This window comes from Melopsittacus undulatus, chromosome 4 (genome assembly GCF_012275295.1).
Source record: "Melopsittacus undulatus isolate bMelUnd1 chromosome 4, bMelUnd1.mat.Z, whole genome shotgun sequence".
In the NCBI taxonomy this organism is placed as follows: Eukaryota; Metazoa; Chordata; class Aves; order Psittaciformes; family Psittaculidae; genus Melopsittacus; species Melopsittacus undulatus.
The window spans coordinates 70,914-92,358 of NC_047530.1; the positions used below are offsets into that span (position 1 = coordinate 70,914).

A 21,445-nucleotide genomic window follows, 5' to 3' on the forward strand; every position below is an offset into this window, starting at 1 on the left:
TAAAAGATCCTCTCCGTTACCTTGTCCATGCGATTAAGAAGTTCCCTCCTGATCATACCCCACTCTCCCACCCACCAGAAAAAAAGCCCCCAAGCAGTTAGAGCAGAAATTCCAACACAGTAATCGAGAGCACCCATGAAGGAGGTCAAGCCTTGCACCTTGCAGCCGGGGGCACGTCCCGAGGCTCCTTCACCAGGTGACGTTTCTCTGCCCCTTCACTCCTGCCTTGCCCCCACACAGCCCTGAGGCAGCTCCTGCCCGCCAGGCCGTGACCAGGCCAACACCACCACAGCCCACTGGGGGTCATGGCCCTGGGGCGAGCGGCAAAGCTGCTTCCCAGGGAACTTGTGCAGGCCCTGAGGCTCACCCCACGGCTCGCTCCAGTAGGGAGAGCGGCCCATGCCCAGCTTCCCCACAGGGAACAGCACCAAGAGCGTGGGGGTGTCAGGGTTTAGTGACATGGTCCCTCCCATCCACCCCCCTCCCGGAACAACCCCCTCCGCTGTCAGCAGCTCTCTGCAGAGGTGGGCAGGGAGCCCCCCACTCTGCAGGATCCAACCCCTGCCCCATGCCTGCCCTCAAGGGCTCTCAGCAGGGCTGGGGGCCGCGCTGCTGCCGGGGCCGGGCTTGGCGAGCTGCCGCAGGTCCCGCACGGACCTCACTGCCCACTGGGCCAGCTCCCGCAGCACGCCCAGGCCCCGCAGCTTCCTCTCGAAGAGGCTGAGCGGGGGGAGCACGGGCAGCACAGCCGCCTCCTCACTGGGGGGGCCGCGGTTCTCCAGCCGCAGCAGCTCCTCGAGGTGGTAAGTGAAGGCTGAGACCTGGAGCAGGACGGCCGCCAGCGCCTGGCCCAGTGTGGCGTCAGCCTCCCCCAGCTGCTCCTGCTGCTCCTCCAGCATCTGCGCCAGCAGGGCCCGGAATGCCCGGTACGCCGCCAGGTTCTCCAGCAGCCGCTGGGTCCCCGTCTGCTCATCCCAGCGCTCCACCGCTGCCACCGGCACCCCCTCCACTGCTGCCACGCTGGCTGATGCATCCAGGCCCTGTTGCTCCACCTGCAGGGACGACATCAGCCAGGAATCACCAGCAGCAGGAGAAACGGGGGACCCCCAATCCGCCCGAGCCCCAGATACGGGGTGCCCTGGTTCAGCTTCAGGGCTGGCCAGGAGACATTCGGGCAGTGCAAGGCCAGGAGCTGATGCTTAAGGTTTGCCCATGCATTGCCCAGCATCACCAAGGCCCAGAAACCAGCTGCACTTCATCCCTCATCCCTACCATGGACCAGCTGCTGAAAGCCCCCTGGACTCCGCAGGGCCACAGCAACAGGGCAGACTCACGTAGGTGTCCAGGAGGTCAACGACGTCTGAGCGCATCTTCCCGGCCAGGCGGATGCCTCGGCTGCACAGGTCACGGCGCTGGAGCGTGGTTGAGGTGCTGTCTGCTGCAGCCATGGCGGAGGCAGCCGGGGCACCCGGCTCAGGGCACGGCGCCTGCCCGGCCCTGGGAGGACAATCCCCTGCTGAGCTGGTGCATTCCAGCCGGGAGCTCCACTCACATGTCCGCTGGCCTGGCTCTCCCACTCTTCCGTGCCTGGGGCCTGGCACAACACTGCAAATTCCCGCCTCTGGGATCAACAGCAACAGATTATTTCCCTAATTCCCCCATGCATCGCCACTCCAAGCACCGTGCCCATAAGAGGCCGGCCTGGCAGCAGCAGGCTCCCTACCTGAGCTCCAACCCATTCCTCCCTACCAGCCACACAGTGCCACTAGCAGCACACTAATCCCCCCAGCTCATGGCAGAGCCAGAGCGTGGGAAACCACTGCTGGGAAGAGGGGAGCAGAGCGTGGACATTGCTCAGCCTGGGCAGCAGGGCTGGGGCCTGAGCAGGGTAGAGCACTGTGGGCTCACCCGTGAGGGGGAGAGGGGAACCCCCAGGCCAGAGCTCCAGCACCAGCTGCAGTCTGGGCTACAACCGAGACCCCAGCAGAAGGCTGCAGAGGCCTGTCCCGGCCACATCCAGCCCTCCGGTTTACCCCATGGCCGTGTGCAACTGGGTCACCCAGGTCTAAACCCCCTTTCCCAGAGGGGTCTTGCAGCCAGAGGAGAAGGTCCCAGCCACCCTCCGCAGGTGAGCTGCATTGACCAAGACAAAAACAGCCCTGCTGGTTGATTTGGTTTTTCCTCAGTACATTTATTTTGGTTATGCATTACCCAGATTAAGAGAAACAAGAGGAGCTGCAGAGCGATGTCCCTGCGGCACCTGAGCACAGCGAGCCCCCTGCCGAGCCCGGTGGCCAAACCCAGCACCGTTCGTTGCCACCTGGTGGCTACCGCAGAGAGCGCTGAGGAACTCCCGTCTAAACCCCGCAGCCCAGGGCCCCCGCGGAGCACCCCTGCCCGCAGCCGAGTGCAGGGCCCTGGGCTCCCTCCGCTCCCTCCCCGGGAGGAGAGAAAAAATAAATACGGGGGGAATACAAAAAAGTTTATTGCAAACTACTACAATAATTTATTGAAGCAAACTGCATGCGAGTGACGGAGACACCGAGGGGAGGAGGAGCTGCAGGGGCTCTGTCAGTTGTAGGGGTTCAAATGGGAGTGGGAGAGGAGCTACACCATCTCTCCTGTGCCAGGGATAGCAGGCTCTGGTTAGAGGACAGACAGGCTGTGACCAGGAAAAGAAAAAGGATTGCTACAAGAGGTGTGTGAAGGGTAGGGCAGGGAGTGGCAGGGAGCAGAGGTGTCCGGGCTGGGAAGCAAAGGGGCTGCTCTATTCCGCACCCCATGGCAAACTCCTGGCTCTCCTCGGGGTAGTCACGGGAGGCTGCCCGTTACCTCCCAGCCTGGTGCCACATGTCAGTCACCAGAGGGGAGCGAGCCCTTGACCCGACAGCAGTTTAGTGCCAGCCCTCAGAGAGCAACACACGAGTGCTTGTGCTACAGGGCACGGGGCAGGGCACAGGACCAGGCACCACGGCGAGGAGCCAGCAGACATGCCCCTGCACGACACGGCTTGGCAAGCCCCACACTAACCCGACGTGAGACCCACGCTGCTGGTTTGGGTTTGAACACATCACATCTTGCTGCTTCTCTGTAATCTGCAAAGGGGAGGGCACTGGCTGGGCACCCAAAAGCTTCCTGCTGGAAATCACAGTAACATGATCCAAGCAAGAAACTGTGAACAGGTATATCCAGGGTCCCTCAAAGTAGGAGAGCAAGAGACAGGCAGAAGTACTCACTGCAAAGGCTTCTCCCCCGTATGGATCATTCGGTGCACCGCCAAGTTATGAGAACTCTTAAACGCCCGGGCACAGTACTCACAGATGTAATCCCTTTGATCTAAAAAGCAATACCAGTTGGAGCATTACTCTCCTGCAGACCTGCTCCCCTTCGAGCTCTCACATGTTGCAGGTGAAGCTGCTGAAGCAGCAGCAGAACCAGAAATGCTGGGAAGCCAGCAGGCTTAGGAGAGCAGGAGGAGTCCCACAGTATACCACAGCAGCTCATCTGGATAGTTGACACATGATTAAGACTCTCCTAAAAGCCAATTATCCATCTTGACCCATACTGCAGGACTGGCAAGTTAGCATAAAGCTTGGAGTGTTTTATTACTCTGCAGAACTCCCAAGTGATACTTGCCAGGGGGTGAATTAAAAACTCTTTAAGAATACAAACACAATGGGCTATAAAGATCGTAATCCAGAAGGAAATGATACCCTGGTGCTGATGCACATCTATGCCATCTGCCTTGGCTTCACGCTCCCCAGAAATCCTTTAGCCTCTGGGCTTTTCCATTTCCCCCCCCCCCCTTTGTTCACTGTCCCAAGGAGCAGTTTGTATCCATTTCCCACCTCCCTGTACCTGTGTGGTGTTTGGCATGCCGCAGCAGCTGCTTCTGGAGCCGGAAGAGCCGACCACAGGAGGGATGAGGACACACGTATTTTTTCTTCAGCAAGTGCTGGTACTTTATGTGATGCTACAAAGAAAGAGTGGAAGGTTGTACGCTCTCTCTACATGGCTAAGAGGACAGCTGGAACCCCTCAGCAGGCTACCAGACTCCAATCACTGACAAGACACCCTTATACCATGAACACAAAGGCTTTGATCTCCACTGAAAGAAGAAAGCCAAACTAATGTGGACATCCAGCAACAGGACAGATAGAGACACACGTGGCCACAACTGATTAAATCTACCAAAAAGACAGCATCAGAAATGAGTGCTTCAGTGCTGGGTAAGGATTAGCTGCTGGTTTCCAGCGGCCTTTCCCTGCCCTCACACCATTTGGGAGCTGAGGAATGTCAACAAACCTGCAGGTACCGTGGGTGAGCCAGGACGGTGCCGCAGCCTTCCATCTCACAGCGCACATACTGTATCGGGGGCTTCTTCCTAAGGCAGCAGTGAGGAAATGGGCCGCAGTTAACTCCTGGGGCTGAAGCCAGGGCAGCAGCAAGAGAAACAAGCGCAAGTGCAGCTCCATGATATGAGAGCAAGGGATTACTGCTCCAATATTCCTATTTGGGCTGTGCTGTTATAGACTCTGTCCAAAAGTTCCTTCCCCTCCTTGAGGACTCTCCCCAGAGCTGAGAAAACTCCAGGAGACACAGAATTCCCAAACCTTTCACTGGGCAATGCCCAGCGAGGGATGAACTCAGAAGTGCAGTCAGGAGAAGATTGGAGGGGCTGGTTCAGTTGGAAGAAATCAAAAACCCACAACTACAGGGAGAATGGGTAATTAAAAAGGGAAGACATAGCACACTGCTTCTCCACCTTCAAAGCAGACGTCTATACTCTGCAGGAGAGGTGGCTTTGAGACAATCAACATCTCTGTGCAGGACACAAGAGATGCAAGTCTTCAGAACAGAACTAAGCAGAGAGGATCACTCACCTTCTCTTGGGAAGCCTTGGGCTCTTGTCATCCTTTCTCCTCCTTCCTCTCCTGCAACAGGGTTACAAAAACAGAACTGAAAGACTCTACACTGGTGGCAGGCAGAGTTTTTGAAGTGCATGCTACAAAGCAGGAGCATGCTGCAAGAAATACTATAGAACTCTTCCACACTTCCAGGCTGAAAAGTAACACTGCACCTGGCAAGTCAGCACCTGCTCGAGCTCCCAACACTCCAGAGCTGCTAACGAAACACTCCTGCAATAGTTGGGCAGGTTCCCTAAGAAGTGAGGTAACCAGGCCTCCATGCAAACCATCCCTGCACCTCGCAGAACTGCCAAACCACACAGAGCACCCTCCTGTGGGGCTGCAGTCCCCATGTGTCTGATACCTGGATTCCAACCTCAAATCCCACTGCCTCTGCCAACAGTGAGGCTGCAGCTGCATGGTCTGGCACACTATCCTGCTGAATGTAGTTGCTTGGCTCAGATGTGTCTCAGCTGATGACTGATACCCATCCACCGGAATCTGCGTAGCCCAAGAGGCTGCGGTCAGAAGCCACCAACCCTTGTGCCACCATGGAGAGAGGAAAGGCTATTGTAAAAAAGCCTCTATCAGGCATCACACACTTCATATTTTCTCTTTTAAACCCCAACTGCCTGAACAACTTGCACTCTTGTCATTAAATTCATCCCTCTCTAGGCTGTGCATCAACACACAAGATTCTGCTCTGCTCAGTTTCTGCTGCAAAGAAGTAGCAATCTATTGCCTCATGAGCTGCGAGCTCCAGCAAGATACATCAAGGGCAAGCTGGAGGCAGACTCAGACAAAGACAGCCTGCTTGAGAAAGAGATGCTTCATGTGCTTTGCTCTCACAACCCTTTACCACTTCCTAATGCTGTTTTTATAAACATGTAATTTTACCAGCACAGTCCAGAATTAATGGTGCACTTCGTTTTCTCTGCTCTGTTGGGTTTCATACCACATGAAAACCAACAATCTGCATGACTGGGAAGAATGGGACAAATGATCTAGCAGCTCTTTTACAGTGCTCTGAATTAACTAACTGTCTATCAAGACAAAATATTCCATCTTGTCTGAGCAGATCTATGTAAGATGCACCCTACTCAGAACATCACACCTGCCTGATCATATTGCTGCACAGACACTAACAGTGGGTTGATGGAAGTCTTTCCTACCTTGCACTCAAGACATCTTTATTGATAGCAAGACCATGCCAGTAACATGCTGAACTGGCACTCAGCATTCAAGTCAAGGCTTCAGAAGGGGCACAGGTTTTATTATGCACAAAAGTAGCATCTGAGCCAAACGCCGTGAGCATGAGGCTCAGAAAGCCATTTCTAACAGAAACATTAAAACCAAACCAAACCAGTTCTCAAAATGCCAGCAGCGCCTGACCCCTCCCCAGTGGGATCAACTCTGCAGCAGCAGAGCCCACAGCACATACCAGCAGAGGGAGCCCCATTTGTTCCAACTGCTTATACAGGAGCTACAAGTACAAAACCTGCCTACCCCCATCCCAAGGAGTGACTTTGACACACAAATCCTCAATTGCCAGATGAAAGTTCCAGAGACAGCATTCCTAAAGGTTTCAAGTCTCCACTCAAAGTACTAGTCACTGATCAGGTAGCAAAAGTTTGTTCTCCAAAGCCAGAGGAACGCTGCTGCTCCTCCTGAACCCTGGCACAATGGTCCCAAATGTACAAAGAGGATGTTTACAGAATATTCCCATGTCTCCCTCTAGGCCCAGAACAGAGGAGACACTGTCTTCTCCAACTGACTTTATAATATAGTCTAATCCACCTCATACATCACAGCAGAAACCAATTTTAAGAATGATCTAAAGTATTTCATAGTGTGTAGCCATATCCAGGAAGATGACAAAAACCACAGTATGGAGAAAACCCTCAGCTTAAACTATATGGAAATATCAACTCTATTTTTCCCTGTTGAACATGCCAAGATAGCAGGAAGCAGGACTTCTATCAGAACAACAGATTCTGCCCAGGCCAGGAGGAAGGAGGAAAACCACCACAACACAGTTGTACACTAGCAAGAGTACAAAATATACATGGCACACTGCTAAATGTAACTGCAGAGTTTGACTCACTTCCGTGGTGGTTCTTCATCTTCCCGAAACTCGCTTTCTTCTTTTACTTCTACTTTAATTTCTTTCTGTTTCTCTTTTTCCTCCTTCCCTTTGCTAGCTTTTCTCCTTTGCTTTGGTGTTTCCCTACAAAGATACAAATACAATGCACTACTCCAATACTCCTCCCATTGTCTGTTTTGCACAAAGATTAAAGCAAAAAGTGGATAAAAGTTCAGGTCTATTTATCAAGTCCCACTTCTAAGGAGAAATAAGGAAGAACCTGGCAGACAGAATGGCTCTGAAGACTGTAGTCCACTGGAGAAAAACAGACCCATACCTGTAGACAGTATCTAGAAAACACTGTGCCCAGTGGGAGCCATTCCACCTTAGCAGCTCCTCAGGTTCTTTAGGGGGTACTGAGCTCATTCAACTAAGATGTATTTTTAATTCTTCTAAACCCACAGTAAGCATGTAATCAAATAATTTACTTCTCTAGATGGGGCTTGTAGGTTTCATCTCTCGGATCATCTTTGAAGGGAACTTCTTCCTCACTGATGAGCATCTCCTCCTCGTCATCACTGCTAGCAAAAAAGGAGAAGGACTTTAGCAGTAACAGTTTAAGCACTACTGCAATAATATTCATGCATCATCCCTCAGGATGGGACTCTATTACACAGCACTTTCTCATCCAGCATGACTAGGGAAAGCCAACAGATTGCACTAAGAACATGACAGCCAAAAGAGACAAAGCTAGGCAGAGCAGCCTCCTCTTCTGAACCCACCTAACTAGAGCTTCTGCTCCTGAAGGAATAAAGCTACCAGGTGAAGTGCTCAGATTAAATCTTAAAATCCATTTCTCCACAGGATCTCCTGATACCTGCAGTCTATCTGCAACCCAGACTGAAAATGCAAAGGTCCAGGACTGAGTGAAAACAGAGCTACTCTGCACCCATAGATCCTCTCACAGAAGCATTTATTCTGAAAAAAAACCTCAGGACTTTAACTTCTTGAGACATTAAAGAGGAAGAAATGCCACAAAATAAGAGTTTCTTACCTGATTCCAGCTGGAGACTGATGCTCTTCTGTGACCTCTGAAAGGAAAAGTCACCATTAGGTTTCAATCTGTGTTCGCTGCAGTGAGCTCATCTGTCTCAAGATACCTCCGTCGACATTCAGTGCCAGGAGTGCTGGTGGCAGAAGGTACTCATGACCAAGCAGCACCACGCCTGTACTAGCCACAGTCTGCATACAGCTCACAACGTTACACCCACACCCAGCTCCCTTCAAAGCTTCCCAAGACCTGACTCTCTCCAGGCGCTCTCGTGCCAGGGCTCCTCACATACCGTACTCCAGCTGGTCTGTGTTTGGCTCTGACTTGCAAATGAGCTGCAGGGAGCCCGTCTTGGATCTGGAGGCACGTGAGTTCTCGGTGTCCCGCTGGCGGGCCACGGTGGCTGCTCTGCTGCTGCGCCAGCTCCTGCTGGGCCTGGCTGTGCTGACAGGGGAGCCATGGCTGAGGACACTGGAGACCTCCTCCTCCTCCTTCTCTTCTTTGGGATCTGAAACATCATTGCAATCTCTTTAAGAATAATGAAAACATCAAGCCCATCATTAATTCACACTCCTCTCTGGGGCACGATGGTGAACAGTGTAACTGCCTCCATGTACTCTGATGGGGAAATCACTCACTGGCTCTCTCAGATGTGGAGCACAGCTCTACCAGCCCAGACATGATATATCCCGTCACCTTGCCTCAGTCAGGCTGCACTTGAAAATCTGATCACATTTCTCACTGCCTCTAAGTAAAGACACAAATGTTTAAAAGCAGCTTACATTTTTATTTGCTGGCTCCTATCTCCCCTAAGCACTACAAGATAGACACTCATAAACCTCAGCAACTGCTTTCTGAACCTTACATAACACTGTTGTCTCCTTTGAGAAAACACACAGAATTAGTCTTGAGGAGAAAAGACAACGTAGAAAGAATTGTGCCTCACCCAAACCACCCAAAGAGACCTTTCACTGTGCTTTTTCCAACCGGATTTGCCTATCCCACACTGGCCTTTTTAGTCATCAGTGCACTTGTAGTAAGCGTGGGTAAAGCCCTTCCCAAATCTTTGTTCGTGAAGTCAAGCCATCACCTGGTAATAACCCTGAGGAATCCAAGCTGGATGTTTCTGGTCTTACACTAGAGCAAAAAGCATCACCAGTGCTGTTAGCCTAAGGTCTCTGCACTCATTTATAGCTTCTACAGGTGGTTTCTCTTCGGCTGATGGCTGATCTCCAGATACGTTTTGGCATAACAGAACTGGCTGGAATGCCTATGTGAGCAAGTTCATCCCTTAAAAACACCCAAGTACAGTTCACCTGCTCTCACGTTCCTGTGCTTGCTGTGACACTGGGCCCCAGTGAATTCAAATGCCTTGGGACATTTCAAACCTGATGTGCTGAAGAAATTAATGCCAAGTAGATGGCTGTGCTCAGTGCCCAGGTCTGACACTGGTCTGGCAGACACAGGCACCTGCAGTGTTCCACAGGGCCTGGGCTCTAGGCTGAGCTCTGACCTGCTCTTTTTTACTCAAATGCATTTATGCTGCTGCCCCATTCAGAAAGGTTTCTGCTGCCTCAGCACCAGTACTGCAAGATGCTGGGGAGTTTATTGAGCATCTGCTGGCAAAGCCCATGGGCAGTCCCCTAAGGACTGGCTGGGGAGCAGCCCTGCCATGCTGGAGTCCCAATGAAGAGCAAACTGCACATCGAGAGGAAGCCCACAGCATCCTGAGTCCCACTAACAGAAGCAGTCAGGTGTAGAGGAACACTGCTAATCCTCCTTACTTAGCACTCATTAGAATCACAGAACAGTTAAGAGTTGGTCCATAAGATCTTCTAGTTCCAACCCCCCTGCCATGGACAGGGATGCCTCACTTTAGACCGTGTCACCTAAGGCTCTGTCCAGCCTGGCCTTGAACACTGCCAGGGATGGAGCATTTACCACCTCTCCAGGTTACCTGTTTTCACCACTCTCATTATAAAAAAATTCTTCTTTGTATCTAGTTTGAGTCTCATCTCGGGCAGGTTCAAGCCATTCCCCTTGGCCTGTCCCTACATCCCTTGTCCCAAGCCCCTCTCCAGGTTTCCTGCAGCCCCTTTAGGCACTTTAGTTGGGATCAGAGATATCCTGAGGTCCCTCCCAACCTGAAATCACTAATTTTGCATCAATTCGCATCAAGCCTTTCGAAACAAATGATCCTTTTACTTCTCCCAATCCCTGATTAACAGGGTGAGAATAATCAGCATCTGATTGAAAAAATCTGACTGAAATACAGGATGTGAGGCATCAGTTTCATTGTAAAACAGCAACCAAGACTCAGGTCTTGCAGGTATAAAAGCCACCTCATCAGAGCTTGAAGTACACCGCCTTTTTCGCATTCTGGTTTAGCAGACCTCATGGTGAACTACAGCTGCTTTATGTCTTTAATCCTAATTGTGGACATCCTCAGGCTCTTTCAAATGTTAAATCATATCCAACACCACTTGGAACCATACTCGGGCAACTCCCCCCTCCAACATTACCATGCTGCCAGTGTTAGCACACACTGCTGCTCTTGAAAGAGGTTTATTCCCTTGGAAGATCAGGCATTCAGCTAATTTCTTAGCAAAAGCTGGTATTTTAAAGATTAGTCTTATGGATTTGAAACAGACCTCCCTCAGGACACTCTTCTACAGAGTACCCCACTCACCTTCCGATCTTGGTTCCTTTCTCTGAAGTGAAAGTGCTTAATAAGCCTTTCCCCATGATTTCTCCTTTTCACTTCAGCATGCTTGTCTAACTCATTCACTGCACTTTCACATGCTGTGAATGCCTGTGTACCTCCAAGAAATCAAATAGCTTACTTTGTAGAACTCATAAAACAGTGTAGAGCTATTGATTGAAAATCCTTACAATTCTAGGGCCTCCTAACAGGGGACACAGGTCCCTTGTGCAAGGGCCAGAGCTGCACCAGGAGACTTGTACCTGCAAAGTTTTCAGCTACACAAGCAGCTGGAATCAGCACTCACCAAGGCTATGCCTGAAATCAAACATTGTGAAAGAAAGTTGTGGATTTTCAACATATTTTATGCCTCTTTTTCAGTTTATTTTCTCCTTCACACAAACCTTTCTGATGAATGCAGCCCAAGCCCTAAAAACCAAACCACCAACAAAACACAAACCAACACCCACAACGGTAACCACAGAAACAGCAACTGGCTGTTCAGAGGAAAGCAGCACCTCCTGCTCCTGCTGCTTTCTTGTCCAACACACTTGACCTGGCATTACAAGTGATCACAAGCTGCCACTGGAGGTGTTGCAGTTCTAATTGTCTGAGGATTCCTCCCCCAGGTTCTGATACTTCCTGCTTAATGCAACTCATGTCTGTGTCAAGGTTAGGAACACAGCTGTCCTTATCTGTATCACCAGGAAGAAGCTGGGAGGTGCCAACCTCTGTCAATTGACTACACAGGGCCCTCACAGTTATTTTCAGTCTTCTCTTGGGTACCACACTTAGCCTGGTCAAATCCCAGCCCCGTGGATGAACACAGCATTATCTGTCTCCTCTCACAAACATCTCTACACAGAAAGCCATGTTCCTCAGTTAGGATTTGGCTAATGGCATAAAGAAGCCAGGGGAACAACACAAGAGGTGATAAAAAGATTATCAGGCTCCACTCTTTCAACAAAAAAAAGCAGCTGCTGGAATGTCTTGAAGCTGAAACACAGGAAAGTTTTAAATGGGAAAAGCTGCCATCAATTCTGCATTTCATACTGTATAAACTTGTCAACACCCCAGCTCTGGCTAGCTGCAGTTTCTTTGGAGTGTTCCTTTCATCCCAGAAGTCGCACGGAAAATGGGTTATATGCCAGCATCCTGTTGTTCCATTGCCAACGTCAGTGACGATGGACACCAGATCATAAGAACTCAGACTCCAGGACAAAAGAATATGAGACAATCAGTGTCGAAGCACCAGTGCAAAGCAAGAAGCAGCACCAAGCTGCTGCTGAACAACTGAGCTGCCTTCCCTCTGCCCGAGTCACGTCCCACAGAGAAGGGCAATGGAAGCTATGACTCTGTAAATGAATCTGCTGAGAAATATCCCCATGTGCATGCCCCTGCAACCCTCCAGCGCTGACACTATTATCCACCTCATCCCGGAACCTCCACACAAATAATGGAAACACCTGCACTTAGCAGAGTAATTCAAGAGAGATGGGCAAAATCGCATTTTAAAGTCATACAATCATAGAATGGTTCAGGTTGGAAAGGGCCTGATGGACCATCTAGTTCCAAGCCCTACCAATCCTCTTAACCTTTTGGCTCTGGGGCTCTTCCTACTTTGGTCTGTCCCTTAAGTCAGTCACAGGATGATAAACTGCTTCCACTGGGAGGTACTTTCACCATTCTGCCAATTCCTCCAAACAGCCTTTAAACCTAACAGCATCCAGGGCAGAACACACTTACAGATTCAAATGATGGCATGCACGAGGCATCACACATCCTTTAATCTTTATAGAATCAGACTGGCTTGGGCTGAAGGTACCTTAAAGCTTCTCCAGCTCCAACCCCTGCCACGGGCAGGGACCCCTTCCACTGGAGCAGCTGCTCCAAGCCCCTGTGTCCAACCTGGCCTTGAACACTGCCAGGGATGGGGCAGCCACAGCTCCTCTGGGCACCCTGTGCCAGTGTCCCAGCACCCCCATAGTGAAGAGCTTCTGCCTTACACCTAACCTAAATCTCCCATTTCAGTCTGAGGTTTAATCTTAACATTTGTAAAGGAAACACATTACCAGGAAAAGGCACAAGAAAAGGAAACCTGGGAGGAAAATAACTAAAGTTGAAGCTCTGGTAATTGTTTAGACAGCCAAAAGACAAGACTCTGGGCACTGCTGTGCTTCTTAAAAGCTTACCCCAGTAACATCCCATCTTAACATGTAGTCAGCACAAATTTCCATTTCAGACACACAACAGAAATGTGTTCTCATGCACACTCTAATTCTGCCCCAGAGCACTGCACACAGGGTCACCACACCAGCAAAAGCATCTCTCAGAACCAGTCGTATTTTTCTACATGCACCAATGCTGCCACAAACTGAAACAGAAGGGGTATATACCAAAGCTTGTCCACTGTCTCCCAGCCCACAAGATAAACCCACCCTTACAAGTCTCAGCTCCTCCCTATATCATAACTCTCCTTTCCAGGAAGGATCCTCACAGGAAGCCACAGCAAGTGGCCACTTGCACTTGCTCATGCTTTGTTTCTTCACATCACTCCCTAGCCCCACAGTATCCTCTCTATAGGAGACTGGTCCAAGGACAGGGTGCATACTGCTGCTTCCTTACACCACTGACTGCAGAAGTGCTGAGTGCATCTGAGTAACTGACAGCGAGCTGACAAGGACCTGAGCAGTAAATACACATATCCCACAGCCAGCACCTCCCCAGCCTTCTTCCCAAGCACTGAAAGAGCACAAGTCACAGGCCCCTATCAATTACTCACTGCAAGGAGCAGAAAAGGAAAGTCCAAATCAACTGCATTTACTTCCTGAAGAAGCAGTAGGACTTCCTTCATTACAGAATCCTGCTATGTCTGCCACTACTCTCCTACCCCTGCTCCCCTCATCCCCTGCAGATGCAGTGAAAATGTTGCTCAGGACTTCAGGAAATGTAAGCAGGATTCCTTGCAGGAAGGGTGTGCAGAAGGGACACTGATACAGATGCCACTGTGCAAAGCCAGCAGCTGCTGGGAGTCACTGTTGTCCTTGGTAGACACCTTCAGAAAATACCTATGTACTGTTAAGTAAAAGGAAAATCAACTGTGAATTATTAAGCTACAAAACAACTACTGTGAGAACCAAAAATCATGACAACATATAGACATCTCTGACTGTGAGTTCCACATAGTAACTATACAACAGATCAGGCACTGAACACGTGCTTCTGTAACAGCACAGACAAAAATTAAACTCAGGAAGAAAAATCTTAGTGAAAACCTCTATCCAAACAGCTCTCCCCCACCAAAGAGCTGTGAAATTGTACATATGGGAGCCAGAAAATCCTGGTAGGAGTCAAAGGAGGTTTGGGCAATCCGAGTTATTTAAATTCACCTGCTTGTATACGGTTTGGTTTTAAGTAATGACATTTCTCTCAAAACACTTACAAAGTCTTAAGGCAAAACAGTCATCACCAAAGCAGCAGAAAACTTGAAGAATATAAACAATGAGATGTAACATGGGTTACCTGTGCTACACAACCAGTCTGCACAATCAGAGTCTTCTGTTAACCTGGGGAATCTTACCATTTCTCTGGCCTTTACAAGTGGACTTCTACAGAGCAAACTTGTATTCCCCACTCATCTCCCTGCACAGCCCTTGAAGAAATGGCTCTGACCTTCCCTGGGCCTCCAAACCACAGCTGGAAATTCACTGTGATGGGAGGGTGGCTGATATGCCAGCCACCCGTACAATGTATTACAGTGGCCTCATACGGAAAAGACTGGGGAGGAAACCATGGAACAAATCCCCAAGACAGTTCTCCACACGTGAGCATCCAACACAAGTATTCCACCCAACTGCATTTCCAACACATGCTTTCTACAACCATATACTGCAGGAGCATGTCAGCACTACTGGCATCACCCTCCAGCCCACACTGCTGGGCAGAACCCCCTGATTTGGGAACGGATTCCCAAGGAAGCACATGGCACTACACCTCTCAGTAACAGCTGTAAGTAAATCCAGGCTTCACGTATCCAGCCACTACTCCAGCACTTCCTGCAGAACCACCACACAACCTGGTCTGAATTGTGACCAACTGAAAGATTTCAATCAAACTCTTCAAAGTGGTTCCTAAACAGCAGATAAAAATCTCACAAAAAGGTGGATAGCCAGAAACTGGTTTGGGTGTGAAACTGAATCAGAGAAGCAGGTTTTGTTTGGTGGCCAACACGATTTTAGGAGCCACAGTAAGCACTGGATTTTCAATGCAGTGATGGAAAGCCATGAACTGTGTTTATTAAATCTATATTCCAATAATTAAAGCTAGTCAGGCCTAACTAAAATGAATATTATTTCCACAAGAACATACAGCATTGTGGGAAGTTGAACGTGAATGACACTGCACAGTCTGGCTCCAGCTGCACCAATTCATTTATAAACTGAGATCAAATGTTCTACTTATGTAACTAATATTGCTACAGAAACACACCAGGAGATACAGCAATTGTGTGACTAAGCAGACCAGATGGGAAATACAGCTGGTAGAGCTGACTTTGCAACTGCCTTCATGAACATCAGCACGGTCACAAGCACACACCAACTCTGACACAACACACACCTTCGACTTTAACCTTCCTGTAGTCCCCCTATCAGACCTGCACAGTCATACCTTTGTGCCTGGGCTCCCAAGTCAGTGAGCAGAAAAGCCCTCTGATCCCATGGCACTACGCAGAAGAACACAAAACTTGGCAAAACACTTCCACTGTTACATCTCAGTTATGATCGAAGGCACCCAACACCTCTAAGCTTTCTCTCCCAATAACTACTTCAAAATATAACCCCAAGCATAAGACAACAAAACTTACTGAACAAACTCCGATGCAGGAATTTTGTCATTCATTGGACAGATCCACAGGAGATGTCACCTCATTCCACAGGCCATGTGCCTTGCATACAGAGGCTAACTGCTATAGCTGAGCTCATGCCAATTTCATGTTCTAAACTGTAGTATTTTATAGCTGAGAACAACAATACTCATGTCAGCAAACACCAGCACCCAATTCAAAGCCTTCATCAGAACCACTCAACAGTTTTAGTGGATTTCATAGAATCATAGAATAGTTCGGGTTGGAAAGGATCTTAAGAACATCTAGTTCCAACCCCCTTGCCATGGGCAGGGACACCTCACACTAAACCATATCACCCAAGGCTTTATCCAACCTGGCCTTGAACACTGCCAGGGATGGAGCATTCACAGCCTCCCTGGGCAACCCATTCCAGTGCCTCAGCACCCTCACAGCAAAGAATTTCTTCCTTAGATCCAATCTAAATCTCTGCTGTTTAAGTTTCAACCCGTTACCCCTTGTCCTATCACTACAGTCCCTAATGAACAGTCCCTCACCAGCATCCCTGTAGGCCCCTTCAGATACTGGAAGGCTGTTATGAGGTCTCCATACAGCCTTCTCTTCTCCAGGCTGAACAGCCCCAACTTTCTCAGCCTATCTACATATAGGAGGTGCTCCAGTCCCTTGATCACGCTCGTGGCCTTCTCTGGACTTGCTCCAACTTCTTCCAAGGCAGCTCCAGTCAGGGGTGAAATGTCCAAGGGTATTTTACCCTCCAGAATGAGAGGGCTCCCAGCTACAAAGCCCTTCCACACAAGGAAACTGCAGTTTGCTTACACCTGATAAGGCTTCTTCAAACATTTTATGCTGAAGGCCAAAAAGGAGGGAGCAAGAGGGGAGCTCCTCTCCTGCCTCATGACCTGTCCAAGGATGACTCTTTATTCAGCTGCTTTCTGGGTCTTTCCCAATAAGCACAAGGTGCAGCAAAAACTTCACCCAGTGCAGAGCTGGGCACAGACCCGCAGCATTCTCACTCCTGCCCTTTTAAAGACTGAAAAACAACAAGAAAAGCACCAAGGCAGATTTCCTTTGGAGTACAGCAAGTCAGGAAAGGGACCCTGCCCCTCTGCTGTGCTCTGGGGATCCTCCACTGCAGCTCTGATTCAGCTCTGGGGCAACAGCATCAGAGGGACATGGAGCTGCTGGAGTGAGTGCAGAGGAGGCCATGGAGCAGCTGCGAGGGCTGGAGCAGCTCTGCTCTGGAGCCAGGCTGAGAGAGCTGGGCTGGGGCAGCCTGGACAAGAGAAGGCTCCTGAAGGGGAGACCTGAGAGCAGCTCCAGTGCCTAAAGGGGCTGCAGGAAACCTGGAGAGGAGCTTGGGACAAGGGCCTGTAGGGACAGGCCAAGGGGAATGGCTTGAACCTGCCCGAGGGGAGATTCAAACTAGATACAAAGAAGAAATTTTTTATAATGAGAGTGGTGAAAGCAGGTAGCCTGGAGAGGTGGTAAATGCCCCATTCCTGGCAGTGTTCAAGGCCAGGTTGGACACAGGGGCTTGGAGCAAACTGCTCCTGTGGAAGGGGGTTGGGACTGAATGAGCTTTAAGGTCCCTTCCAGCCCAAAGCACTGATTCTATGATACAAGTAGTCAGCACTTCTCCATGCCAACTTCCACACAAACATTCGTGCCATCCATTCTGGGTGCAAGTCTCTTCATAAAAAAAGAGCACAAGAAATTTAACCAATACTTTCTCCACTCTCACATTCAGGGGAAGCCGAATCTCTCAGAGCCCAAAGCTGAAGTCTATAATGGCTCAAGCGCAGAGCAGCTCCAAACCTGGGAAACTTCAGACTGACATTTGCCACTTCCAAGCACGTCCTAAGGAACTGGGCTAAATATGGGACTGTTCTGCCTATTTGCTGCCACCACCACCACATAAGCGTTTTAGCTTAAGGATATCCAAAACACTGAGAATTCCCATTAAAACACGATGTTAACACTAGGCACATATTAGGTGACAACCCCACACCTTTTCACATGTTTCAGCAACTTTGCTTTGACCTAAAAGGATGAAGCTCTTTATAATACTCTCCCCACCTTTCATGCAGCAAGAGGTAAACGCACACAAATGGGTGCCTGCTAAAACCACATTGGTTAATTCTGCTGTGGTCTGCAAAAATACACTTTGCCAGCTACAACTGTGATACATTTGACACCCAAATGGAAGCAAGCTAGAGATTTGTAGGAATAAAGCTAAAGAGTTACAGGATTACAAGAATAAAGGCAGCCTTCAAGATACAAACGCCTGCAAACAAGAACCAAACAGCTCCAGCAGAAAGGTGAATTCATTTGCATAGGTGTACAGCCTTCACTCCTCACCATTTCTGTGACCATTGTCTAGTGCTAGATCAAAACCAACACCACACAGAGCCTTTTACATGGAACTGTTCCAGAAGCCATCACTGGGTGAAGAGCAAAACCCTCCATTCTTCTTTTTGTACAATCAATGCAGAGTTCATAGCTCACACTGGAAGAACAGAAGTCCTGCTCCTGGTCACAGCTGCCCACAGTTGGGACTTTCCTGATTAGACCCATTAGGCTGTCCTGTCCCCTTCAAAACTTTTATTTCATCCCGTGTAGACACAAGCATAAAAAATTCACCATCCACTAAAGCAGGAAAAGTACAAGTGTAAATACTTGAACATTCCTATTTCCACATCTCTCGAAGCCCTACAGCTGTGTTTGTGACAGCAGCAGAGCACATACAAGGCCAGGGTCTGCCAGCAATGCAAGGCCGCTGTGGAACGAGAGCAGTCACACTGGGTGCAGCGTGGTGCCACCTTCTGCTGGTGGAGCAACATCCCAGTGCTTATCTGGAACAGTGAGTTTTTGCATGTTGGGCACGTGCAAACAGCATCTCAGCAGCTTATCCCAGATCCACAGTCTTGAGGGAGACCTTGGAAAGAAGCTGCATGCCATCAAGCAACAAACCACGCTTTAAAAGGAAGATCCAAAGATCCAACAAAAGTTGGGCTACCTTTATGGGAAGGTCCCTGACCTTCGGAGTGGAATACAACAGTAGCAGTAATTCAGCTCTTACCTTTACCAGCTGCTTTATCCGTGCACCTGAAAAAGCACAAAAGCAAGAGTAAGAGACAGCTCCCACAGCACAGCAACAGAAACCAAATGATGAACACAATGACCCTAACTCCCAGCTGTGGACAGACCCACCGCCTTGTTCTTGCACTGCTGGTCTGAGCCCCTCACACCAACAAGGATTATTTCACACAGAGGAAGGTTGGATGAACTATAATAACACATCAGCAGAAGCCCAGTCTTGCCCATAACCGCTGTTTCTAAAGCACAAGGACTCTGTCGTGAGAACAAGGCACATCAGCTCCGAGCGCTCCAAGTGCACACGTGGCCGGTTTCCCACTCCCGATGTAAGGCGGCAGAGAGGTGCCGGCATCACCTCTCGGGAAACACCTCCCACCACCTCCTTCCCCGAGCCTTCACCTGGCTGCGGGGCCGAGGAGCAGCCGGGCGCTGGGGCAGGCGGCACTCACGCCCCGCTCACAGCCTGCGGCAGCGGGCAGGCCGGGCAGGGCCCGCGGCGCTCGGGACCGGCGGGGCCAGCCCAGAACAAAGAGGCGGAGGCGCGGGGCGCCCCACAGCTAAAGGCGGGCCCCGGGCGCCACTCGAGAGGGGAGGGGTCGAGACCGCCCGCCAGCCACTACACCACCCCAAGCCCCGCTGCCGTAGGGCACTCACCCAGCACGGGAAGACTTCTTGGCCGCGGACGGCGTCTCAGCGGGGGGCTGTTCGGAGGCGGGCCGAGCCCCGGGGCTGCTCCGCCGGCGCCGGGGATACTCGGCCTTACGGCGGCGTGAAGCAGCGGCGGCCCCACCAGGGGCCGAAGCGGCGGCGGCGACTGCCCGGCCCCGCTCCCGGCCGCCCCTCAGCACACGGCTACCGCCGGACTCCTCCCCCTGCTCGGCGGCGGGCGGCGGCGCACGGCGGCGGCCTGAGGACGGCGGCTTCTCGGCGGCGGCCGGCGGGCCCTGGGCAGGCGGGCCCTGCGCGGGTGGGCGCTGCTCGGCGCCCCGCGGCTGCTCGGCGCCCGCCGGCATCGGGACGGTGACCGGCGGGGCCGCGGCGGCGGTCCCAGCGCGCTGCCCCCCCCCCCCCCCGGCAACCCCCCCCCGCGCCTCAGCCGCGCCCAATCAGCGCCCGCCGCCCACCTTCACGCGGGGCCGCGAGGCGACCCACCCACACCCCGCGCCCGCCAATCAGCGGGCGGGAGGTGAGGGATGGCCCCGCCCCCCGGCCCCGCCTCCCCCCCCTGCCCGCGCTCCTCCCGCCTTTCTCCGCCGCTCGCACAACGCTCAGCCAATGGGCGGCCCGGCTGCGGCGCGGACCGCCCCCGCCGCTGCTGCCCGGCCAATCAGCGCGCAGCTACCCGCGCGCGCACCACCCCGCGCAGGCGCCGCTGGGCCGCCGCGCTCGCTCTCTCGCACCCCCCCCCCCTCCGGCCGGCTCGGCCGCGGCGCCCACCCGAGCGCGGCCTCTGTGGCAGCTGTTCCGTATCCCGATCCACCGGCCGCCGTCGGCCGCCGTCCGGCCCTCGGCACCGCCGCGTTCCCTACCGCCGCCGCTGCCTGCTCCCCTCTGGCTGCCCCGGGATGCCCTGGCCCTGCGGGCGAGGCCCGGAGGGGGATGCCGCTTGTCCCCCCGCGCGGCGCGGCCGCTCCGTGCCGCGGGGCTGCCGCCGGAGCCGGTTGGGGCGCGCCCCGTGCCGGGCGGCTTTGGGCTGTCGCTTCTCCTTTAAGAAAAAAAACCGCCCCGTCGGGCGGCGGGTGAAAGTCGGTGACAAAATGGCGGCCTCGCAGAAGAGGTGGTGCTTTCGGGGCTTGCTCTGCCCACTTCCGTTCGGCTCTCGGCGCATGCGCTGTGCCTGCCGGGAGCTGTAGTTCTCGCCGATGGCCGGAAGCGGCCGTTGGGAGCCCGGGCGGAACAGAGGCGGCTGGAACGGAGCCTGCGGGTACCGGGCAGCGGCCCTGCCCCAGGACCTACCGTCAGCACCTCTGGAACCCCGCAGCCCAGACTGACAGCACCGCACAGAGCCCAGCAGCTGCTTCTGTAAAGCTGGACCCTGTCCTCCTGACAGGTGCACGGCAGCTGGAGTCACAGTCACACAGGTCCTGCCCTGGGGCTTGGAACGAAGTGACCCTCCTGAAACAGTCAGGAACTCAAGGGCACAACTGGAGCTTAGTTGTGTTTGAAGGAGCGACAGAACAGTCAGGGTTGATTGTGCTAAAGGAGGAGTTATTGAACACTTGGCAAAGTGACCACTGGGTTACCTACCCTGTCAAAGGAACTCATGTTTAAGGTGCTCTGAAGTGAACTGTCCTCATAGTAACGCTAGAAATCACATCCGCGGGTCGGAAAGACCCGGCCCGGGTGAAGACCTTTCCCCTCACTGTGTAGTGATAGGAGGACTGACACAGCAAACATTACAATTACATGTATAATACAACCAGTCCTTGCAGGCAGGAGCGTACCTCCTGCACCTTCTGTGGGCAATGTAAGGAGGAGGCTGCTCCGTGTGCCTGGTGTGTGGAGCTGTCACAGGGGTTTCAGGCCTGAGAAACCGAGTCACTGCACAGGGGGCACGGGTCTGCCAACCCACCTGAATGCTGAGGCTGCCTCAGGCCCAGAGAGCCCCCCAGGACTGCAGAGCCTCTGGTGAGCTCTAGCACAGCCCGGACATGGTTGGGATGGGGCTGTCCCTGCCAGCAGATGAAGCAGTTACCTCCAGTGGAGTGACGCCTCTGCCACTGGTCTCAGAACAGCCACTGTC

General features: G+C 52.0%; 2 protein-coding genes across 2 annotated transcripts; both read right to left on the bottom strand.

Annotated features, from left to right (window-relative positions):
- Positions 1–504: 504 nt before the first annotated feature.
- CNTF (ciliary neurotrophic factor) lies at positions 505–3,169 on the bottom strand. Its single transcript, XM_034062015.1, has 2 exons — positions 1,335–3,169; positions 505–1,052 (listed from the first exon to the last, which is right to left on the bottom strand). Exons 1-2 carry the CDS (start codon positions 1,446–1,448, stop codon positions 579–581), a joined length of 588 nt encoding a protein of 195 aa, XP_033917906.1. The 5' UTR covers positions 1,449–3,169; the 3' UTR covers positions 505–578.
- A 35-nt stretch (positions 3,170–3,204) lies between these two features.
- On the bottom strand, positions 3,205–19,715 carry ZFP91 (ZFP91 zinc finger protein, atypical E3 ubiquitin ligase). Its single transcript, XM_034062052.1, has 10 exons — positions 19,357–19,715; positions 18,686–18,711; positions 8,334–8,549; positions 8,045–8,081; positions 7,479–7,571; positions 7,012–7,134; positions 4,884–4,934; positions 4,306–4,384; positions 3,859–3,973; positions 3,205–3,336 (listed from the first exon to the last, which is right to left on the bottom strand). Exons 1-10 carry the CDS (start codon positions 19,713–19,715, stop codon positions 3,233–3,235), a joined length of 1,203 nt encoding a protein of 400 aa, XP_033917943.1. The 3' UTR covers positions 3,205–3,232.
- Positions 19,716–21,445: the final 1,730 nt, after the last annotated feature.

Coding starts and splice junctions, on each gene's coding strand:
- CNTF (XM_034062015.1), bottom strand. CDS start 1,448: ATGGCTGCAGCAGACAGCACCTCAACCACGCTCCAGCGCCGTGACCTG. Junction 1,053..1,334: donor TTGACCTCCTGGACACCTAC/GTGAGTCTGCCC, acceptor TCGTCCCTGCAG/GTGGAGCAACAGGGCCTGGA.
- ZFP91 (XM_034062052.1), bottom strand. CDS start 19,715: ATGCCGGCGGGCGCCGAGCAGCCGCGGGGCGCCGAGCAGCGCCCACCC. Junction 8,550..18,685: donor GGATAAAGCAGCTGGTAAAG/GTAAGAGCTGAA, acceptor ATGATGTTTCAG/ATCCCAAAGAAGAGAAGGAG. Junction 3,337..3,858: donor GCATGCCAAACACCACACAG/GTACAGGGAGGT, acceptor ATTGCTTTTTAG/ATCAAAGGGATTACATCTGT.